This window comes from Juglans regia, chromosome 13 (assembly GCF_001411555.2).
Source record: "Juglans regia cultivar Chandler chromosome 13, Walnut 2.0, whole genome shotgun sequence".
In the NCBI taxonomy this organism is placed as follows: domain Eukaryota; kingdom Viridiplantae; phylum Streptophyta; class Magnoliopsida; order Fagales; family Juglandaceae; genus Juglans; species Juglans regia.
Window position 1 is genome coordinate 37,042,416 of NC_049913.1, and position 23,759 is coordinate 37,066,174.

General features: G+C 36.2%; 3 protein-coding genes across 4 annotated transcripts; 1 reads left to right on the forward strand and 2 right to left on the reverse strand.

Moving 5' to 3' along the window:
* Window positions 1-6,783: 6,783 nt before the first annotated feature.
* LOC108987651 (nicotinamide adenine dinucleotide transporter 2, mitochondrial-like) lies at window positions 6,784-11,924 on the forward strand. Its single transcript, XM_018960597.2, has 9 exons — window positions 6,784-7,229; window positions 7,377-7,460; window positions 8,242-8,348; window positions 9,086-9,134; window positions 9,311-9,423; window positions 10,721-10,815; window positions 11,039-11,127; window positions 11,228-11,322; window positions 11,434-11,924. The coding sequence occupies exons 1-9, from the start codon at window positions 7,133-7,135 to the stop codon at window positions 11,668-11,670; spliced, it is 966 nt and encodes a 321-aa protein (XP_018816142.2). The 5' UTR covers window positions 6,784-7,132; the 3' UTR covers window positions 11,671-11,924.
* Window positions 11,925-13,709: 1,785 nt separating this feature from the next.
* LOC108987652 lies at window positions 13,710-14,468 on the reverse strand. The gene has a single exon (XM_018960598.2). The coding sequence runs from the start codon at window positions 14,364-14,366 to the stop codon at window positions 13,896-13,898; it is 471 nt and encodes a 156-aa protein (XP_018816143.2). The 5' UTR covers window positions 14,367-14,468; the 3' UTR covers window positions 13,710-13,895.
* A 727-nt stretch (window positions 14,469-15,195) lies between these two features.
* LOC108987648 (LEAF RUST 10 DISEASE-RESISTANCE LOCUS RECEPTOR-LIKE PROTEIN KINASE-like 1.1) lies at window positions 15,196-23,498 on the reverse strand. 2 transcript variants are annotated; one of them, XM_018960591.2, is made up of 4 exons: window positions 22,563-23,498; window positions 17,209-17,241; window positions 16,426-16,674; window positions 15,196-16,328 (listed from the first exon to the last, which is right to left on the reverse strand). In XM_018960591.2, exons 1-4 carry the CDS (start codon window positions 23,356-23,358, stop codon window positions 15,361-15,363), a joined length of 2,046 nt encoding a protein of 681 aa, XP_018816136.2. In that variant the 5' UTR covers window positions 23,359-23,498; the 3' UTR covers window positions 15,196-15,360. The 2 variants fall into 2 exon arrangements, with proteins under 2 accessions (XP_018816136.2, XP_018816137.2); XM_018960592.2 differs by lacking the exon at window positions 22,563-23,498 and adding an exon at window positions 17,587-18,981.
* Window positions 23,499-23,759: the final 261 nt, after the last annotated feature.

A 23,759-nucleotide genomic window follows, 5' to 3' on the forward strand; every position in this document is an offset into this window, starting at 1 on the left:
CGTATGAGAATAATTCCAAAATACACATCCAATTATTGTGATGAGTTATGATATATTATGTGTTAAAAAATGAGTGAAGAAATAACAAAAAAAAAAATTATCACTGTCGTTACAGTACCTATTCTGAAAAAACTGACACGTGGGAGAGGAGTTTGCATGCGTTTCTGTGAAGGCAATGATGTGGACACGTTGAGCAATACGCAAGGTACAGTAACTTTCACGCTGTTTGGGGTTCTCAATGTTGAAGGGGAGAGAGAGAGAGAGGCTCTAAAATAGAGTTGAATTAGAATCATGGCATATGCTCAGTATTAATTATTAAATAGGGTTTCACCTAGTAGACGCCCGACCGTTAGAGACCTCTCCCTTCTCTCTACAAAGCTCCCTCTCTATAAAACTTCATAACTTGAGTGTTTTCGGGTCTTCTCTTATTTTTCTTTCCTTTTCTGTAATGTGCATACACTTTTATGCTAGTATTTTTTTCCCTCCTCCTTCCATCTATTCTATTTTGACTAGATCTACTACTTTCCAACCACCATTAGTCAACACGCACTCCACCACTACAGTCGATCAATTGGGACGACGCGGAGTCGTGCAAAAAAGCTCGACGCATGGCCTTCACGCACGGCTTGTTTTCGAACTTGTTCTTCACACGCTGCCGCACCTCGATACCCTTGACAGCTACACGCACCATATCAGAAGATTCCTCTCGCCGAGATCTTCTAGATCTGGTCTGCATCGCCTCCATCTTACCGACAACACAAAGGCACAGGAGGGCGGATGACTGTAACTAAATTTAGCTAATCCATTATGAGTATATTTTGCTCTTTAATAGTTAAATACTCAATAAATTTAACTTTTAGTTAATCCAATGAGAGTGCTCTTAGATATTCTTTCTATGTGCATTTTGTTTATCGATAGTGGAAAGGATCTACTTTGAATCTATATTGTATTTCAGACTTTATTTTATAATACTAAGCATGCTTGATTAGGATAAAAAAAACATAATCCAATAAGAAGATTCAAGATGTGAAGAGGTACTGCAACCAAGTTGCTCTTGTTAGCAAAAAATGCATTGTTATGTAGTGACGTAGTTATTGATTTAGAAAGTGTTCTTGAATATATTTAGGAATTGTTTAGATAGTAAGATAAGATGAGATGATTTTCAATTAAAGTTGAAAGTTGAATAAAATATTATTTTTTTAGGATTTGAATAAATTAAATTGTTTATTATATTTTATGTGAGAATTTAAAAAAATTATAATAATAAGATGAGATGAAGTGAGAGTAATTTTCAATCCAAACGACTTCTCTATTGTATTAACTGAGTTTGTTCATCACTAATAATATATATGAAGTTCTTTGTTAAAAAAAAAAAAAAAAACATAATCCAATAATTACTTAATTTTTCGGGTATTGTAAAAAGTAATATTCTGAAATAAATTTTGTCACATGACATCCAAAACAAATACCAACAAAGAAATTAGTCAACATATCATATTTAATTTGTCATGTAAAATTAAATACAATTTTAAAGTATCTGAATCTTACTAAAAAAACATTTATTATTAAAAATATATTTTTTTCATGTAGGCCTCTCAAATTTGTCTTATTTTTTAAATGGAATATGCTGAATTTACACACATAGATAATACAAATAATTTTCCTAATTTTATACACTTAGGTTGCATTTAAGTACGGAAATGATCTCAGATATTCTGTAAATAATAATGATAAAATATTAAATAGTAATGAATAATAGTGTAAAGTATATAAAAAATAATTGTTTAGTATCCTCCCCCAAACTAGCCCTTACTCTTTCCTGCGACTCCAAATCAAGGGTAAAACTTCAAAATGATCATAAAGTTTTGTATGATGTTCTTCATGAGGGTGCATGCAGACTTTAACTCGAATCAGGTTGGTTTCATTTTTTTTTTTTTTTTGGAAATTGAGAATTGATCGAAAGGCTAGTGTATTCAAAATATAATATTCAAGATCAACATCATCATCATCATCATCATCATTATTATTATGTGTAGTTTTAACTCTGATAAATCCGAATTTTAAAAAACAAAATGGATCGATGTCTCATTCATGATAGATCCATGCTGCTTCATCAGAGATAAAACATAGTAATTAACAACCTCAAAACAATTTTTTATTTCTGAACAACCATTAATTCTTCTGTTGATGGTTCACTTCTTTTGTTGCATGAAAAAGCTGCATTGCCTATTTTGATGATTCAGTATCAACTTGCCCTCCAGTGAGAATTCCTGACCAGAAAGGAATTGGGGATAGCAACATTTGAAAACACGACAGCCTTTATAGATAATGCCATTGATTCTGGCATCCAAATCAATTAACCTTGTTTAATACTCTATACTTCAATACAATTGCAATCCTTGTATCAGTGACACAGAAATACTGTAACTACAAAAAAGATCTCATAAAAAAATAAAATTATATGATTTCATATGATACGTTAAATATGTTTTATAATAAAAATTATTTTGTAATCTAACTTAATAGATCAAGTTATGCAGATTGGAAGCTGGGGAGAACATTCAAATTAAGTATCATTTTGTTGGCAGTTAAGGTATAGAGATAAGAGAAATGATACTTGTAGTCGTGAGTGTGCAAGCGTCGTACAGTCACTTTAAAAAAAGTGAATAAATATAGGACCTACATGAAAAGAAATTAATTTTTTAATAGTAAACCCCACTATTTTTCAAAGCGATTGCATGACGTTTGCGCATTCCATAACTGTATGTAGCATTACTCGTAGAGATAATAAATTGCAGCAGATAGAGAAGTTGTAGTTGGGAAGTTTTTAGTGGGTTGGGAGTTTATGCACCTTTTGACACAAGACTTGTGACAGCTCTCCAAAAACTACACCATATGGCACCTTAACGAGTTGTTGAGTCATATTTCAATATCTGGGAGTTTATGCACATTTTGGGGATTTTTTTTTTGTTGATAAAAGACTGATCTCATTAGTTTCAAAATAACAAAGAGAGAATACATGGAGTAACAACCTCCAGTTGAATGATCTCCTCAGCGAGGAGTATAGCATTTTTAGCTAATACATGAGCTACATTGTTTGAACTCCTAGGAACATGCATAATTGACCAGTGAGGCACATTTCCTAGTAGCTGTTTTACATCTCTGATTAGCAACCCAGCTGAGCACTGACCACTGATAAAACATCCCCTTCAAATTGCACTTTTTCTAACCCCAATTCGATGCACAACATTGTAGCTTTAAGAATAGCAAGTGTTTCACCCAACTGAGGATCTGGAAAAAACCCACGAGCTGATCCTAGTGTAGCAATTACTGTGCCTTCCCAGTTTCTGACTATAACTCCTATTCCAACCTTGCAATGGATTTTGTCGATGATAGCATCCTAATTAATCCTGTATGTATCATGTGGAGGGGCTACCCATTTTCTCATGTCTTATTTACATTTTGGGGATTCTTGATTGCAATTCACAGTCTCTTCTATTGTTTTTATTTATTTTCTTTCAAATAACACATATGATAGAGATAATGCATCGAGAACATTAAAGTGGATCTAAGTGCGCCTCTGCCCAGAAATGAGAGAGACAGAGAGAGAGCATGTGCCAAAGTAGTGTAAGAAAGTGTGTAATGGCTATGAGAGCCCTGATGACTGTTGTGGAAAAGGATAATGAGGGGCACATACTCCAACTTGAATTCATTTATTATTATCTTCTTCCACAGCTTTTACCCCAGCCTTTTCTATTTTTCATTTTTTTTAAAATGTTTTGTCGTTTCTTTTCACCAACCTGAGACTGATTCCTGAGATTTTTCAAGCCAAGTTGGTTGGTTTCTTGGATCAAATCATCTTCAGTTGGTCTTTCTTTTTTTTCTTTTTTCTTTTCTTTTCATGCTTGGAATGCACTAGAGATAGTGAAACAGGTAGGAGAATGGACATTTCAGGGGCCCTACATGGCTGGCCTATTTACTGATATCCACACAAACAAGGGGGCAGCCAACCATGCTGATCACCAGCCTGGTCCCTGCATTCAAAGATTATTAGCATAGCATATCTATCCATATGAATATGCTCCATCCCTTCCCTCAGGGAAAGTGAACTGTTCTTGCAGCACTTCTACATACACAGCTGTTGCTGCCTGTTGGTGCATGTTATCAAGTATTGATTATAGATTTGGACGTTGGGAGTAGCGATCAGAGAAAGTACAGATCATCAAAGGGCAGGGTTATGAAAAGTAAATGATTTATACAACTAGTCTAAATTGCGTAAATTTCGCGTATTCTTAATACAAGTTAATCTTAACTCATATAAGCTCGAGTTTGAGTACGATTTATTTTTTAATTTTAGGTTAGGTTTGAATAGTGAGTTGAGATGAGATAAAAGTTGAAAATTGAATAAAATATTATTTTTTAATATTATTATTCTTTTGATATTTGAAAATTTTGAATTGTTTATTGTATTTTATGTAAAAATTTATAAAAATTATAATGACGAGATGGGTATTTAAAAGATCAATCCTACTTGTATAAATTAAGTTCAATTCGACTTGTATAAATTCATACAAATTCTTTTTCATTATTATTATAACTTAAAAGTTAACTAAGTAACTTGTGAATAATCTCCAACTTTGATTTAAAAATAAATGAATTAATCGTGAAAATAGAGAGAAATTAGTTTAAAGATAAGCTTAATAAACAAAATGATATGAATAAACAAGTTAAAGCATTCAATACTAAACTCTGCACAACTTGATTAAAGTCCCAATCTAGTCTATTAGTAAACACACATGAACAGAAGACGACATGACTCTCAGCGTCCTAAGGTACTTACAATGTGTATAGGCAAATGTCCCTGAACTATAAGAGCATGCCTATATGCAGGGGACCATTTTCGAAATCAAGACCACTGCAATGCAGGCTGCATGCAGCTAATTTGGAGGACCACCCCACGTTGAATTTATCAAAACAAAGTCGAATATTGCTACTTTGTAGGTGTACACATCGTCTGGGTGCTAATTAAGGCCATCTCTAATAATCTGAAATAGTTTTGTACAATTTATTTTATTTTAAATAACTTCACTTTTTTTTTTTCACCTTAACTCAATAAGACTTTTTTTTATTATTCTATTACTACAACAACAAATCAATTAAGACTCATTATTTTTTTATTTTTTTATAAAAAAATTAAATATATCTCAACTTATTTGTACATCCAAACATATCTCAATAAAATTAACAAAATTCATTATTCTTAGCATCCAAACAAAACCTATAATAGGGGGAGTAATTACCTATCCAAGGGTTCATATATATTAAGGCCTAGTTTGATTATGCATTTCAGATGAGATAAAATAAGATGTTTTATTAAAAGTTAAATAAAATATTGTTACAATATAATTTTTTATTTTAAAATTAAAAAAAATTAAATTATTTATTATATTTAACGTGTGAATTTAAAAAAATTATAATAATTATATAAAATAAAATTATATATAATTTAATTTTATGTAAGAAAAACATCCGGGAAAACAATTTGTCATTTCACATGGAACAACATTCGTTTCTTTGGTTTTTTGGAAGCAGCCTGCGCACGTGAGAGCTTATTGCAAAAAGTTAAAGACTGAAAAAACGATCGACCCAAAAAATAGATTCAACCGATTCAATTCCATTTCATTCAATTGCACTTTTAACATGCGTATGTCTCACGCATTTATTTTTAAATAAATGGTAAATTTAGAATATACATAAAAAAATCATGAATTTCTCTCTTACGATATTCTAAAATTATATCTAATGTTATTAATTCAATTTTAAAACAGTATTTTTTATATATATTTTAATACAATATTTGGTTTGCCTACTTAACCAAAATTAGTAATTTCAAATCTATTTCAACTCATTCAATGTGATATTTTTTTAAAAAAATATTTAGTTACAAAATATATCACATAAAGTCATACCAATTTATACATTTATTTTTATAAAATTTATGCAGCCTTAACTTCTAATATTTTTTTGTATTCAAAGTATTCAAGGAAATTGCTAGTAACAATAAAGCCGGTTTTTTCTCTTTAGTAAAGCTGGAAAGTGGAAAGGGAATATTTTCTAAGAAGGTAAAGAAAATTAGTATTGCTTAAAAAAAAAAAAATAGTATTATTTACAGAGTTTTGCTATACAACTTCCACCACACTCAACACTCTATATTTTCTTTAATTTTTAAATTTTTTTAATATTTTTTTTGAGTTTATTATTTTTAAACTATTTTAATTTTTTTATTCATTATTCATATAATAAATATTTGATAAAAGAAAAAAATAATAAAAATTAAAAAAAAATTGTGGAGTGTGGAGTGTGAGGAAGTTGTGAAGATTTATTCTTATTTACATAGTTTAACTGCTCATTTTAATTAATATTTAGGAAATTACTCTCTAACTCTTAAAGTTTTATTTGGTTATACAGATAAGAAGAAACGAGACGAGATAAGATAATAAGAAAAATTTATAAATAATAATGAAATTATTTGTGAATAGTGGTGAAATAGTTTGAATTAAAATCTTTATAAAGTTTTGAAAAATAAGAGAGAAAAAATTAAAAAAAAAATTGAATTATTTTTTGTGTTTTATTTAGGAGTTTAGAAAAATTGTAATGATTAGATGAAAAAATTAAAGATTAAAAATTAAATTTTCAATGTTGAGAGAGGAGACGAAATTAGACGAGAGGTGATGAAATGTAATGAAAGTATTTGAAAGGTTCGTTAACCAGGCCTTAGAAATTTTTAGAATTGTTCTTGGTCTTTGTTTTCTTGGTAGGCATTTATGTGGCCGGAAAATACATAGGAAAGCGTGAGTAAATATGAAACAGCGTATGAATATGGTCGTGTCGCATACAGCAGTACGGGTTCCGAAAGCAGAAAGGGTCCAAACCCAAACCCAGCCTAAACCCCTTCAAAGACGATAACCGAAATTCTTCTGTGTTTTCTTCTTCTCTCTCTTTCTGCGTGGGGTTTGGTCAAATGTGACACGGGAATACGGTAACTATAAATACGTAGATCTAACCATGCCAATTTCCTTCACTGTAATTCAATTCTAGGGACCGACCGTAGAGCACCAGACGGGTTTTCAACATGACTGTTCCCAGGGAGTCTTCTCATCGTTGCCGCGATGATGGTGTTCCAACCATCAGAGATTTAATCTGCCACGCAGGTTCCGGTGCCTCCGCCGGTTAGTTTTTCCTTTTCTCTCTTCCGTTTTTGGGCTCGATTCGCTAGGGTTTCAATTTGTTCTGTTCGCTTTCTGGCATTTCTTATGCACTTATCACAAAGTTTGTTGTTTTAATTGTATTGCATTTGGTTCGTTTGCTTTATCCAGGGGCGATTGCGGCGACCTTTATGTGCCCGTTGGATGTGATCAAGACAAGGCTACAGGTCCATGGCCTCCCTCCTGGCCACAAAGGTATGCTACTGCCAGATTACTTCCGTACCTCTTTGACATATTTTGTTAAATTAGCGGTCAGCTGGAGCTTTTAGTTGGACAGTTTATATTCAAGTAGCGAGCTAGCAATGTTGTTAGCGTTTCAGGTTGTGTTTCCTATTAAGAAAGATATTTGAACGAATAAACACCCGTTGTCGTGAAATGTATGCTCATAAAAAGTTTCTAGATTTATTACTTTTAAAGGAAAAAATTGTGTTAATACAAATACGCGATGTTCTAAAAATTTTGAAATTTGAAATTGTGAATTTTAATGTTTTAAATTGACATATTTGGGATGATTACATGCAATGTGATGTATTATGGTCCGACGCTTTGAGCATCAATTTATGCTGCTAACTAGTTGTACTAGCAGCATGACCTTAAAGCAGCTCTCAGAACTTAAAATCAAATGTTCAATGGTTTGAAAACCTTGTACTCTTATGCTATAATCACTTCCTTATTCCTCTTGGCCCTGCTCCTCAAGTGGTATTCCTCTCAGTGCTGATAAGGGACTTTTCTTTTGGGGTTAAATTATCAATAATAAACTCAACAATCTATGTGAAACTCTTATCGATTGATCGTGGGAGCTTCTGACAAATTTCAAACAAAAAACTGACCTATATGAAGATTGGTAACATTACTATCACTTTGAAGGGATATTTATGCATTTTATCCATTGCTTATTATAGGATGATTTCTAATAGTTTCTATGCTTAGTAACTTGTGACCATTATTCATGCTTTCCTTTTTGGTATACACTCAGGTAGTGTCATTGTCTCAAGCCTAAAGGACATATTAAGGACTGAAGGTTTCAAGGGATTGTATCGTGGCCTTTCACCTACAATAGTAGCATTACTTCCAAACTGGGCGGTGAGTACTACTTTCATTGACTTGTATCCAGAAGAAAATTCCTCAGATTCTAATTTACGTATTTAAAGTTTAAGTCTTTGTAATTACCCCGATTGAGGATATGAAGGTGGTGAATGAGACCCCACATTGCCTGGGAGAGAGAAGTTCTTGCCCCTTGTAATGATTTCAAGGAGCTTCAATTGTAACATTGATAGTCATTTTGGAGTATAAACGCATATATGTCTTGGGATTTGCTTGGGTTGTTACAGTATTGGACTCTATTTTTGTTTTATGAGATCATTTGTCAAATCTCTTTATGGACAGCTTTTTAGGATGTATATCATATTATTAATAGAGAGATAAGTGAAAGCAGTATTAAGAAATAAGACTCAAGATGTACTATAAAAATTGTCCTTCGCTTGTAAGAAACTTCTAGTTACCCCTTAGAAAAAAATTCGTATTAAATTTTGTCAGTGGCTGTAAAGTGTGGTCCGATCTTTCATATGTTTCTTTTCTAATATAGTAATCAGATCAGAAAGGGAATGCCATGTACTTAGCTGCACTTTGGCAGTCATCCTGTTGGTTCCTGCAAGTTGAATCCACGTAGGGGGAGTAGATTTTTTATTTTTATTTTTATTTTTAAAACTGATTAGAATACTCTTGTATGCAGTTCTCTGTATAGCTAGCACATGTAAAGTTCCTTCTTATGTAATTCTTATTGCTTTTTCCTAGTGACAAAGTGCTCATTTCATGTGTAGGTCTACTTCACAGTTTATGAGCATCTAAAAGGCCTACTCCAGTCACATGGTTTGTGTTTTCTGGGGTCATTTACTTGACAAATATGTGTTTGCATTCTCTTGGTTTTTTATGAGACAGATTGTCGGTCTAGTCAGTTACAAATGTTTCTAGTTAAGATGATTGATTGTATTTTGTTGGGCTGGCTGTTGTGAACTCTTTTTTGACTTCTTGTTCCCATATTGTAGTGGATAGCACAAATCAACTCACTATTGGAGCAAATGTGATAGCTGCTGCTGGTGCTGGGGCTGCCACTTCTATCACCACAAATCCATTGTGGGTTGTTAAGACCAGGCTGCAAGTAAGTTGGCTATGCTTATGTTTATAAGTTTCTATGACTATATAAACTGCAATATCTGTGTCTGAGTCATATCTTGCTTGGCTAAATGCTTTATTCATGAGCACTTCTCTTAAACTTGTTTTGTTCCCTTTGACTGACATACTTTCAAAAGTTGTCTGGCTTCTTTTCATTTTTGAAATGAGAAGAACAGAAACTCCCCCCAGACGTTAGTGAGAGGATTATTTGCCCACCAGAAAAGCTGATAATTTTGATTATGATGTGATTTCAGAAGAAAGCTGTTTGTAGTGGAGAAAAAGATGTTGATGGGCAGAATCTTTTGTTAGTCAAAACAGCTCAGCCAATAGACAATTTTATCTAAGGATAACAGTTAGATTTTATTAAGTTATTCTTTGCTGTGACATAAATTTTGCATGCATGCAAGAATGTTTGCAGTGGTTTCTGAAATGGGTGTAGTATTGCCGCTGCATGTTATATCACTGTTGATAACATTTCCATACTTGTGAAGCCTCCTTGGAAAACATAAATATTTTTTGCTTCAAAATTTCACAAACTTTTGTATACTTTTTGAATCCATGCACCTCATATAAAGTTTTAGCTGGAAACATATCACGCATTATTTTTTTGTATCAGTAAAGCAGAAACTTTATTAATGAGAATAGGCAGAGCCCAAGTACACGAGACATATACAAGAGCAACACCTATGTGTGATTATCTAAAGATACAAGGAAATCATGAATGCTCATGCCATCAAAATTTATTATGTATACATTATAAAGGGTAAATGAATTTCTAATATGAGAAGCAAACATCAAAGCTTACATCAGCTGCTTTAAGTTCTATACTCCTATTTTAGGAGGAAGGCTTCTTCTGAATTTTCCAGGTGGAGATCTCAGAATGGCCAAGAATGGCATTTACCTTTTTGCCTATATAATGACTTGAGATTGATTAAATGCGATAGTAGCATTGTCCTTGGCCGGTAAGATTTCCACGTACAGCTTATGTTACCATATCCCACCCTTGTACCGCCTAAGCCTAGACATAGGGGCCTCAAAACGGGTGATGGCATTATGCCTTAAGAATATGTTTTTTTGTTTAGATCTTTAATTTTAGACATCACCTGATGATTCCGTGCTTGAATAACTGGTTCAGAATATGTTTCTTCTTTGATATGTTTATAATCTGAAATGAAGATATGACAACTAATAACCATGGTTATTTACATCTCTCATTTTGTTGTTACATTTCATGGTGGTGTATGTGTTGTTTTGTATATTCATTTATTTTCATCTTCATACAGACACAGGGAATGAGGCAGGGCATCGTTCCCTACAAAAGTATGCTTTCTGCTTTGACAAGGATTGCACATGAGGAAGGCATTCGAGGGCTGTATAGGTAAATAGTCCTTGATTTAATATTAGTATGTGAGCTTGGACATTTTTTGTATCTGAGATGCCATCTTTTAACGATTTAAAAGTAGCTTTGATAATTCACTCAGATGGCTAGGTCTTTCATTTCAGTTGGTTATATATAAGAATTGGTTAGAATGGTTGAGACCCATTTGCAAATCTTCAAATATTTTTCTAAGTTGTGATGATATTTTTGTGGTTTGAAACAGTGGCATTGTTCCTTCATTGGCTGGGATAAGTCATGTTGCAATTCAATTTCCTGCATATGAAAAGATCAAGTGTTATATGGCAAGAAGGAGTAATAATGATTTCTTGATTTCTTTTAACTGGTTACATATAGTAAATCTTATGCTTTCTTGACATCTGTTTTGATGATCATATAAATTTTTAATTTTCAGGTAACACAACTGTTGATAAGTTGAGTCCTGGAAGTGTTGCTGTTGCTTCATCGGTTGCAAAAGTGATTGCCTCTGTGATGACCTATCCGCATGAGGTATATATGGCTAGAATATTCTTTTTTGTGAACTGCAGTAGATGGCCATTCGTCCTTTTCAGTTCTCTCATGTTTTACCTTTGTTGTCATGCTCGAAATTTGACTAATCAGGTAGTGCGATCCCGGCTGCAAGAGCAAGGGCTGGCCAGAAACAATGGAGTCCGATATGAAGGGGTTATCGATTGTATTAGGAAGGTGTTCCAAAAGGAAGGCCTTCCTGGTTTTTACCGCGGTTGTGCAACTAATCTGTTGAGAACAACTCCATCTGCGGTCATTACGTTTACCAGTTATGAGATGATACATCGATTCTTGGAGCAGGTTATACCTCCAGACAAGGAGCATTCATAGGCCCCCCAAAAGTCCGTGACGTGCATGTCAAGCCTCAGTCAGGAAAGGATGCAATGGGGGGTAACTTGACATCCAACATCCGGCAATCATAGAACTCAATTTGCTGAGAGTAGCTAACAGCAAGATAGTGATTCACTAAATTTTTGTCCTGTGATCGGATAGGGAAATATTTTTGTGAAAATAAATCTAATTTGTTTGGTCGGGGAAAATATTTTTCTGAATTATTTTTTTTAATGTGTAGGTCAATAGAGGCAATTGCATTTTTTTTTTTATAAAACAATATCATTTGGGTTGTAGTATATAGTTAGGACATCTGATCTCTCTCTCTCTTTTCCTCTCCCTGGGATTTGGAACTTTTATCATTTGAATTGGGTCTGACAAGGAAATGAAGCATGTAATAGAACTAGTAGATTGCGATTTTGTAATTTATGAAGTTGGGTAAAGGTAATAAAGTTTGATTGGATGCGCAGGAACCATCTCTTTAAGTATTAATCGTGGAAAGAAAGTCTTCTGGGAACCCTTTTAAATTCTTGTTAATCATGTTCTTAGTTTTTGTACTATTCCTGAACGCTTCGAGTGCTCGCGCCCACTGGTTCTGCCTTGTATGAAGTGGACGAGACGGTTTCCCTTGTGCCACGGTCTCTGCAAAACCGTCTCAGTCCAAACGCACTTTCACTTTTCTCATTTTAGATGTTTTTGCTTTTGGCCCCGAAACAAAAAGAGGTTGGAATGGAACATATCAAATAAAGCAAAAAAGAAGGGATTAAAAGCAGCTGTCCATTCAACATGACATGTTCCACAAACAATACTTGTAATACTTTTTTGTTTTCAAATATAAAATAAGTCGTACAATTTTTAGCTTTCATATTTTTGGATTTGCATATTCTTAATTAGGAGTGCTACCCGCCTCTCACTTAAACCCAATCCATTGAGTTTAAAAATTTATTTTGTTTAAAAATATTTTTTTAGACCTAAATTATAATATAATTAAAATTTATAAATACAAAAAGCATTTAAACTCATTAGAGTTAGGAGACCAACATTTATATAGGAGGCCGATAGAATATAATAGTCATGTTTAAGTAATGGGGGACTTGCAGGACGGACGCGGGGCGAAGTAGCGGGATGCGGGACCCCGCTGCCCAACCCTATTCCTAATGCTATTACGACCTCTTTAGGGGTTGGATATAGTTGTTATAAAATTGTTAGAATCTAAACATGGATGGTCAAATTGGGGTATTGGGGTATCATTATTCTTTTTAGCCTTATAGATCTTGCTATTTCAATAAAATAAATGGTGTATGTTAACGTCGTGTTTCGTACACCTGAGCTTGATTCCAACAACTTGAGACGAAAGTCTCTTATTTGCACACAAGAAAAAGCAAAGGTGGCTCGGTGGGGTCCAGGGAGCCTTCAATGTCAAAGTCAGTTGATCGTATTAGTAAGTTGTGTGCGAATTCAAGAGTTTAGATAGAAACATTTGTACTTGGAGGAAGGCTTTTATACGAGATTCTATGGGGGACATCTCATACTCTATCTTAGGGGGTTCACGTCACCCTCGATTGTAGCCCAGTCAGAATCTTTTAATGCGACGTGAAGCTTGGGATATCGCCATTAATGCGACGTGGCTTCTTGAGTGGCATCTTGTCGGTAGATGATCGGCATTGTTATTCTTCATACCCTTTTGTGAGAGAATGAAGGGCTACCCACGTTTTCTGCCCGTGTGTCTGTACAGATCTTTGTTGCAAAGGACGTTAGGGAGAGTAAGTCCCATCTGTCCCTATCGGCCGGTTTCCCCGTGCTATGCTCCCCTCTCTAGCTGGTATAATTTATGGGTCGGACTCCTTAAAGTAGCATTTAGGGCCTTTAGGAGGATGAGGCTTGGGCCAGGATGGGCCCCTGATGCCTTACCCAGGCTTGACCCACGGGCCGGTAGGGAATTCCTCCTTCCAATGTATTTTGTAAACTTCCAAATATAATTTTTCCATTCAAAAAATAACTTCATGTAATAGATTTTTCATAATTTTAGGGCCCTTGAATATTGACTTTGTAAATGAGGAAAAACAAAGATCACATCAAACTAACACAATATAATGGATTAACAAAATTCTGTGAATAATGGTCACCGGACGAAATTCCATTGGAAATGTAGACAACCTTCATTTCACATTTCATTTCATTTCATTTAATTTGTAGGCAATATTCCCCAAATTAATAAATTATTATTACTCAGACTCGGGAATAGAATCAAGCACAGGACGCCAAGCCTTTCTCAACAACGACCTGTACCGCAAACCGGTCCAGGCCGGCCTTGGCGACCCCGGTCCCGCTTTCCAATTATCCAACCCGCCGCCAACTATACTTCCGCTCCCAACTAAACCAACGGTCGTCCCTTCTTTTGTCTCTTCGAACGGCGAAGACGAAACGAACAGGTCCTTCAGAGTGAAACGTCCCTGCGCCTCCCCCAAGTTCTTCTCCTTCTGCTTCCCCGGCAACCGACTCGACGGGATTACTGGTGGTGCCGGTGGATCTCCCTGGCTTGGAGAGCGGCGGGTGGAGGTCCGGCTGAGGAGCATCCGCAGGGTGGTCTTGCGGCGACGGAAGTGGACCACCGGGCTTGTCCTCGGGCTCCGCGTAGGGCTGGGAGCCACGCCGCACTGCGTCGCCAGCAGCTTGAATCTCTGAAGCGTTGCCATTTCTCCAGGTTCTTCCGCTCTTCCCTCACTCCTCTGTTGTCTTGTCTCTCTTTCTTAAGCTTACTGAATTCCAGTGGGTTTGAATTTTGAATATGGTCAATGATTGTAGATAATGAGCGAGGGTTTAGGGTGGTTTGATTGCGTCGGGAGGGATAAAAGGGATCTGTTGGGAATGGGTTTGCGTCTTTTTCTTTAAAGTCATTGATTGGTGGCGTGTTTCTTTTCCTTTTCTGTTTTGCGATTTCAAAGCTTGGACTGGGCTTTTAATGGTTGAATGGTGCATTTTCCAAGTAAAATTCCGTTTGTATAGGTTGTGAAAAGGAGGCACTCGGTCCCAACAAAGCATTCAAAAATCATTATTCACATTTCCCCAACAATATGATGACCTATTTGACCACAGTTTAAGAAACGATAAGTTTAGCCGGTAATTTGATACATTGAATATTTAATCAATGTAAGAGATGGATTAGAGATTGGATTAAGTTCAACACCATTTTTATACTTATTAATTCAATAATCAATACTGCATTTTAGTCAAAATATTCTAACAAGAAAGAAGGCACAGTTAGGGAACATTTCAGCAAGCATGTTTGCCTTGTGTGGCTTACTGGAATAATAGTGGAATTGTGACTGATTATGACAGTACATGGAAATTAATTTGATAAGTAGATATGTTTTATTATGCTAAAGCCATAAAATGGAAAATTTTGATTTCATTGGACATTACCACAAACACTAAAAGTTGACTAACCAGTGAAGTATTAAGAAGTTAAAGCATACAATCCAATACTTTCAAGAAAGTGACACATAAAGGGTGAGTCGGGTTGAATGAAACAAAATTGCTTTAGAATATGAACATTACGGATCATAAACTCCATTTAAACAAGTAGATGAGAAGATAATGAAACTCCAACGCACTCATCTGCATTGGATATAGTAGGTGTTAAACATAATCTTATCATCTACTCGAAAACTACACAGGATGGAGAAGAAATTAATTACTGCTAAAGGGTGTGGTAGATCTACTAGTCCAGTTATCAGTCACACAATTTGGTGAAGGTGGCAGCTGTTTAGTCTTCAACAATCCAACTTCATCACAATCAGGTGAAGTTTGTGTGTCTATATTCAACATCCCTGCATCTTCATATGCTTTCTCTTGATCCTTCGGCACATCCTTACAACTTTGAATATTATGTAATTCCTTGAGAACCTCATCCATGGAAGGCCTCAGTTCCTTGTCCTGTTGTACACATTGAAAAGCCAAGCTTGCCACTGAAATGGTCATCCTTTTAACTTCATCATCTGAATGGAAGCCAAGATGTGGGTCAATCAACTCGTGGAATGCACTCTTTTCAATCTTGTTTATGGCTAGGTTAGCCAAGTTAATTTCATGCCTATGCCTACCTATATCAACAGCTGTCAGAGATGATATGAGCTCGATGAGGACAACACCGAAGCTGTAAACATCACTCTTGCTTGTAAGCTGATAACATTGGTGATATTCTGGGTCAACATAACCAGGTGTCCCTTGAGGAGCTGTTGAGACATGGGTGACATCAGTGGGGAACAAGCGAGAAAGGCCAAAATCTGCAACTTTAACGCTAAAATTGTTGTCGAGGAGAATGTTGTTAGTCTTCACATCACGATGTATGATGTCAGATGCATGGAGGTAAGCCAATGCATTAGCAGTTTCTATGGCTATGCTCATACGAGTAGGCCATGTGAGTGAACCAGGTGTTGCTCGATCTCCATGAATATGATCTGCAACAGTGCCATTGGGAATATACTCGTAAACGAGGAGAAGTTCACGGCTGTGGCGCGAAGTACACCCATAAAGGGAGACAAGATTTGTGTGGCGCAAGCGTGTGAGGATTTCAACTTCATTCATGAACTGTTCTACTCGTTTGTAGTTGTGCTCATATAGGCGCTTGACCGCAACTTCCCGCCCATCACGGAGTTTCCCTGGTTGAGAAAAATAGCCACTTGTAAGTTTAACTTTATCTCTAACATCTGCTTATAAAGGTCGTATGTGATTTTAGAACTGAAGCAATCATCTTACCGTAGTAGACAGTTCCAAATCCTCCATCTCCAAGTTCTTTTTCAATATCAAAGTTATTGGTGGCTTCTTGAAGTTCACTGTAGGAGAAAAGAGGCACTCCAAAGTAGACACTCCCCCCTTCCAGGTCTGATCTTGAGTATGTGATAGCCCTCGCCAACAAGTTCGAAGAAGCATGCTTTTTCTTGTAATAGCTCCAGATAGTAAAGCCCACCAAGCAAATCGAGATCAAGAGGACTGGGCATACAACAGCTAAGGCAAGAAAAAGGAAGGACTTATTTGAGTTTTGTCTGACAGGCAGCAATTGGAGGAAATTGATGAGACCGTGAATAATTTCTTTTGAAGGTCACAAGGGAACTTATGCAAGCCAAAAATTGGAAAATATAACTAAAGTTTTTTATGCATCGTGTTCATATATGTCCATCATCTGGGATTATAGCAGACAGCATTGGAGAAAAGCAGGAGCCATTATTTATTTGCTGTTGCGTGAAAATAATAAAGTTAGTGCTCTAAATATTTATAACCAGCCATACCAGTGAAGGGAAGGGGGAAAGAACGATGACTTGCAAATGGCAAACTAGATGCTAAGAAGAAAAGGAAGAAGCATATTCCCCACCCCTTCATTTTTTTCTTCTATAAAATTTCCATTTACTCCTATTCGAACTTTTAAACGCAGGAAAAGAGTGAACATTCCATAAGTTTTTCCACTTCATTTCCATGGGCTCCCACCCCATATGACATGTAGTATGAATTTAAAAAAGAAAGATGATTGAAGAGGCATCTTACCTATTAATGGTATCACCCATTTCCTTTTCTTCTCTGCAAAGAAGATACAACAACAAAGCAGTCATGATGTTAGTTTACAAAATGAAAATAAACGTACTGACGCAGAATTGAATTGGCATCCTTTGAAATTCTTTTTACAAAGCAATTAATGTCAGAAGCAACTCTGTGTATCTCTTGTAAATCATTTCATATTAGGAACAATATTACAGCTATTCATTCATTCCTCCTTAACCTAAACTTGAAATTATAAGAAACAGCAACTTAAGCTTGCTGTACATGAATTTGGTATAACTAAAACTTCCAAAAATTAAAGAAATCTACATTCATTTTCCACACTTGTGTTGTGTGCATTCCTCTTTATTACTTCGACAGTCGTACCTTTGACACAATGAACACTACCATTGCGACGCTGACAATAACCACCTCCTTCATGGCACTTCAAACAATATTCAGACCAACGCACTAGAACTTCGAACTCAAAGGGTTCTAACCAGTCATCATCGCCTATTGGGAGCTGAATAATTGAACATGATTTAGAAGCATCGGCCGGAAGCCTCTCCTGTGAATGACTATACCAGATTTCATACTCATTATTATTGCAGCTATGACTTTCAAAACTTTTTGGTGGGCGAGGAATATTATGGACATTGCGGTTGCGTTTGCATTTATACAGGGTCCGATTTCGTGTGGGAATTTCAAGAGAGAAGGATGGAAAGCTGGGAAGAGTACTCCAATTGGTTAGGAATTCGCATTTGCCGGGAAGCAGTTGGTCCTTGATAACTATGACGTGTGGCCACGTGAAGCGTACAAATTCATATGATCTTTCACTGCCCCCAACTACAAGTTGGATCTTCGGAGTATTTGTGTCGCAATCTCTTATGAATAAGCCGCAATCTGGGTTTGAGGTATTGGAGAATAATGGGAAGCGGAACTTCATGCCCGGTCTTCCACAATCAAACTCCTTCGTACATTCTTTATTGTCATCTTTAGCCGAGCAAAACAGCACGAGGTATAAGAGCAGAAAGAAAACAGACGACTTGGAGACAGAAGCCATCCCAAAATTGCTTTAACACGGTGGTTAACCTTCAAATTGGAAATGGAAGAAGAACACTAGTAAAAGCAGGCCGAGATTTAAAGCAAGGATATATGCATGGCTACCCCAAGTATGTGACTACCCCAAGTATGTGAAACAATACCACCACAGGTCCACATCCAAAGACTCCACGGAGGTGCTAGAATTTCCTATACATCTTCCCCCATTGACCCGCTTTTGTGCAAGTCTTTGCGGCTAGTTTCAATCTTACACTCATGCTATTGATGAAAACCAACTAAATTAAAGAAATCTCACGAGCCACGTCTTAATTGGCTCTCTACTTTTCGGGTAAACGTCTAGCAAGGGTGGAAGAAGAAGAAGAAGAAGATCACAGCATAGCGGCAATAATTGTATAACGCGTCTTTCTCATAATGAAACAAACAACGTGATACATCAGATGGTCCACAAGCTTTAGAAAAGTTTATCCAGATAAAGTGGAAAAGCAATTGGCATCTTTGGAAAACCTGAACGTGGTGGGTATTACAGGGGCGTGGACGTACCGGTCATTCGATTTGGTATGACTTTGATATCAAAGACTGTTTTGCAGGAGACTTTTTGAGGGAAGTAGGAGACGGGGTGACGAGAACGTATTGACGGGGGAAAATGATGGTGGCGAAGTCATGGATGTGTGCTTTAAGGTCATGATTCAGCATTCTTCTCTGGGCTCTCTCTCTCTCTCACAAGCCACCCCGTTTGTTTTCATAGATAAAATGAGATGAGATAAAATAAAATAAGATAAAAATTAATTGAAATATTATTAAAATATATTTTTCTAATATTATTTTTGTTTTAAAATTTGAAGAAGTTAAATTATTTATTTTATTCAATTTTTATGTGAAAATTTAGAAAAATTGTAATAATTAGATGAGATGAGTTAATTTAAAAGAATTATGAAACAAACGAGGCTGTGTATGATCATGTCATAATCAAGTTTTGTATTTGACCCTCTTGTATTTGATATTTGTCACCGGAGTAAGTTTCCAAACAAAACAGACAAATGGGTTTGATTATAGTATATTTTCAGATTTCAATCAATCTTTGGCTATGATTATTTTCTTTTTCATTGGACTTGCTCTATACTAGGTCTAGGTTTGTTCATAGTAATATTGTTCCTTGTCACCGTTCTGAAAATAGATATGTGAGACATAATATCGAATGCCATAAAAAATTTTAAGTGTGTCTTCGTAATATCATTGAAGTTTAAGTGAATTAGCAACACACTAGGCTACTACAGACCGAAGGTGAAAGAAAAGGAAGAAAGAAGTAGTAGTCTTTTATCCCAGACACCTTACACAAACTATATGACTAAACAGCATCCATCTTCAAGGATGTATATGAAAATGCTCATTTTTATGATTACAAGATGTGGGAGGAGGCAATCGAAGGTGGTTTTTCTAATTGGAAATGATCATAATAGCACCATAACATACTAAGAACCTGATATAAAGACTTAGATGACTAGAAGTCGTACACATAAAATACATACTAGCTCGTGAAGACTAATGTACGTACTGGGAGTCTGGACAGAGGAAAAAGGAATTTGATACAAAGAAGTTGGGAAAAAAAATTATGATGCATGACAGTCGTAGTGATTTATTTTCTGTTTGCTAAAAGTTTATTAATGTGTACACAAATGGGTTACAAATGGAGGCCGATGGGGGGAATAAACAGAGTCAGGCTTGGCCACCGCAAAATTTGATTTTAGGGGGGCACAGATCACCTGGCCGAAGTCAACATTATTAGCAGGGATTGCTACCCGTTTTATGGGCCTACCTAAATAAATAAAGATGCAGCTTAAAGGCTTAAACCCATTCAATTAGAGTTCGGGGTGTAAAGTTTATCATCCTTACTGTTCAAGCAATGGGCTATTGGCAAGTTGTGTTGCAAAACCCAACTTATGAAGACCAAAGTGGTGTCATGTGCATTCGTGCAATAGAAATGTTAGGCTCAATTAGAAGGTCTCCTAAGCTGCTTCTATTCTTCTAACAAGAATCATGTCAAAGCAAAAAGAAGAAAGCTTCCAGCAGAACGATCTGTAGCAGCCTTGCTGCCATGCATGGCTGCTTCAGTGACGGGTTCCATGGGGGCAATGTCATGCACTTTAGATAGTCTAGAAATATAGACAATATGCTTAGGAAAAAGAAGAAAGGTTCCAGCAGAACGATCTGTAGCAGCCTAGCTGCCATGCATGGCAGCTTCAGTGACGGGTTCCATGGGGGCAATGTCATGCACTTTAGATAGTCTAGAAATATAGACATATGCTACTCTTATATTATCATATCATGTCATGTCATTAAAATTTAATATTAATATAACAATCTTACCAACAGAAAACTAGGCTGTGAAGTTACAAAAGAAGAGCAGGTCAGCATGGTTGCGAGTGAATCCAAGGGAAGACCGATCAAAAGATCAGAGACCGTGAAGGAGAGAGCAGAGAACGAATCAATGAAGCTGGAGGTCGTGTAAAAAGGAGTGCCCTGTGGAGATGGTGGAAAAACTTGGGTAGTCACAGCTAAAGTATGGGCAGTTTGTAGGTGTAAAAGCTAATTGAAAAAGTTCTGAAAATCCATCAGGTGGGGGGACCGGACGACGTGGTTCAAGAACAAGATGGAAAGGACCAAGAAACATATAAGAGACATGGCGATGGTGGAGAGCAAAGCCGCGTAGGAGCAATACTGCTAGTGGCCTCCACTTGATCACCACTAAAATATTCTCAGTTTTGGCATTTCCATGATCTGGTTGTACGTGTTTGATTGGAATGGGTTGCACTGATGCTTAATTTGAAAACACATGGTAGATGCTTGTCTCGCTCTATCGATCTTATCTAAAGCTTCAACTTCCTATGGCAAAACGCCATCAGTAACAAACTATTTTCTTCTTCCTTGTCTCCTCCACCGACATGCAGATATTATCAAAGCTAATAATTATGGTGAGGGAAGAAACACAACCTCGGAGGTCAGCTGAGGGGTTAACTTTTTCTGCTTCTTTTACAATGCTAATTCATGAGTCAATATGGCTGAATCACCTATTTGAATCTGTCCAAGGACGAATTATTTCAGTTTTCGATAGAAGAAGGCAGCTAGCAGAGCAAGGATGGAAAAAGTTTGTTACTGATGGCCACCCTCTAAGAAGAAGGCAGCCGGTGATTCGATTGGACGAATCACTACTATTTACAGAATATCTCACTATTCAAACACAACTTAAAAATTAATCTCCAAATTGGCCGCCCTCATGTGGCTTTAAAATAATGTATTTAGGTTATCAATTGTAAAGCAATACAATAATATATAATACAAACCGATCGAACACCGCCATTAAAATTATAAGTCCCTACGTCTCTGTCGTTCTCTCTCCTGCAGATCACTATCAATTTTTGAAATTGCCATCAAAATGGCAGCCGGTAATTGACTTTGAAAGTCTACGATTCAAGCATCAACTAGGGGTTTGTGATTCCTATGCAATCGTAAGATAAAGACTTTAAAAACTTGATGCATGATCACTATGGTCCTATATATGACTTTCGAATAAATAAAGGGTTTTATTAAATTTTTGCCTCGGAGAAAAAAATACCGTGTACACATGAGAAGTTGTGTATAAAGCAATATCATCTACAATTTGTATTCTCCTAAAATTTAAGTACAGCCTATGGGACCACGACCACACAAGTCAGAAGTCTAATTCAGTACAGTTAATAAAATAAAAAGCAATTAAGTTATATTCTAGCATTGGAACGTGATAATATTAAATGGCAGCTGGTAGGTTGGAATCGAAATTCCAGAGTTTAACATGAGTCTATTTTGTTCATATATATATAATATAAATAATATTAAATACAAATTTTAAATAGATAAATTTCATTTAAAATTTTTATAAAACAATAAATTTTATTGATAAATAATAATTTTTTTTTTATATTTTTTAAAATAATATCTACTTTTTATAAAGATATAAAATTTATTTATTTAAAATTTATATAAATTATTTTTTATTATATAATATATAGCTCATCATCTAGTCCTGTGAACTCGAGCCATGGGATCCACCTAAATGAATGATTGTGAAACGTACCCAAAGAAAAAAGGAGTTTCCTTTTTTTGGGGCACTAGAGTATCATCCTCCAGCCACGCACTTCGCAGACAAGTGGCAATGCTTGGCCTAGCATGCAACTCATTTAATTTGCACAGAGAGCCAATCCATCAAATTTGGATTGAATTTCTATAATTCTGGAGGAGAAGAAGTCTTTTAGAGAGAGAAAACTGACCTGAAACGCAGTGCCAAGAATGAGGTCTATCAGGGCAGAAGCACTTGAAATGCCACTCACTGTAATTGAATCCACACCGCCCTCCACTTTCCCGGCAAATGCTGCACTCGCTGGCCTTCCATTTCACCAAAAATCCATTTCTCAGGGACCTTTCAATTCCATCACGATTCTCACGCTCATAAGGTTCAACGGGTGCTACCAACCGAGTTGTGCACGCCGTAGAAACGTTCCTTAGCTTTGGGTCGTTTTCAGGCAGTACCAGAACCGAGCTGTTTTTGTTTTCCCCATGATCACAACCAGGATATGAAAACCTTAACGACGTACTCTCAAGTGTCGAAGCGTTGCAACCATAAAGCAGATTCACATGGGTTTGGGACGGTGCTAGCTCGAACCGGGCACCAGGAAGGGATATGTTTTGAGTTAAAGGAATACAGCCGGTGGTTGACTTCCAAAAGTCTGAGTTTGAGACGCGAAGGATTTCGGTTTCATAGGAAATGTTGTGGATGATATAGTCGTTACTTTGGATGTTGATGGTGGGTTGGCCATTGTTATTGCAAGAGAGCTCGAATCCAGGATACCCACAAGACTTGTTTTGCTTACTTCGGATGTGGAATGGGTACTTGATGGGTTGCCCATCACCACAGTTTTCAGGCTCAGCACTGCAGACTTGGAAGTAAGGGTCGACTACACCTTGGGATTTTCTTGGTAGAGGAGAAGAGAGGATGAGGAATATGCAGAGATTCAACAGAGGAAAAATGGGTGACAAAAGGGTGGGAAAGAGGTTTTTTGATTTCATTTGGGGATCAAGAAGACGTGGTGGTAGAGAGAGATGTAGAAATGGATCATAATCTGGAGAGGAAGAGGGAAGAGGGAAGAGGAATTAAGGAGTTGATCGGTAAGACAATTGTTAGGGGGGACGCATTTGACTTTCTAAAATGGAGTCCTTTTTTTGCAACTGACGAGATAGATAGATAGATAACAGGCCAAGGATTGTCGAAATCTGCCCCATATCTTAGACTGTTGAAAAGTCTTATTCCATTAAGGACGTGTTTGGCAAAGTTTTACCACTTGACATACCTTCAAACTTAGAACGAGTGGTCTTTTGAAATGGCATATGCTTTGTATACCGACATAATTTTTTCTATCAAGTGATTAAGGAAGTATTGTTTTGTTAATTTTTTTAAAAAATATTTAAGA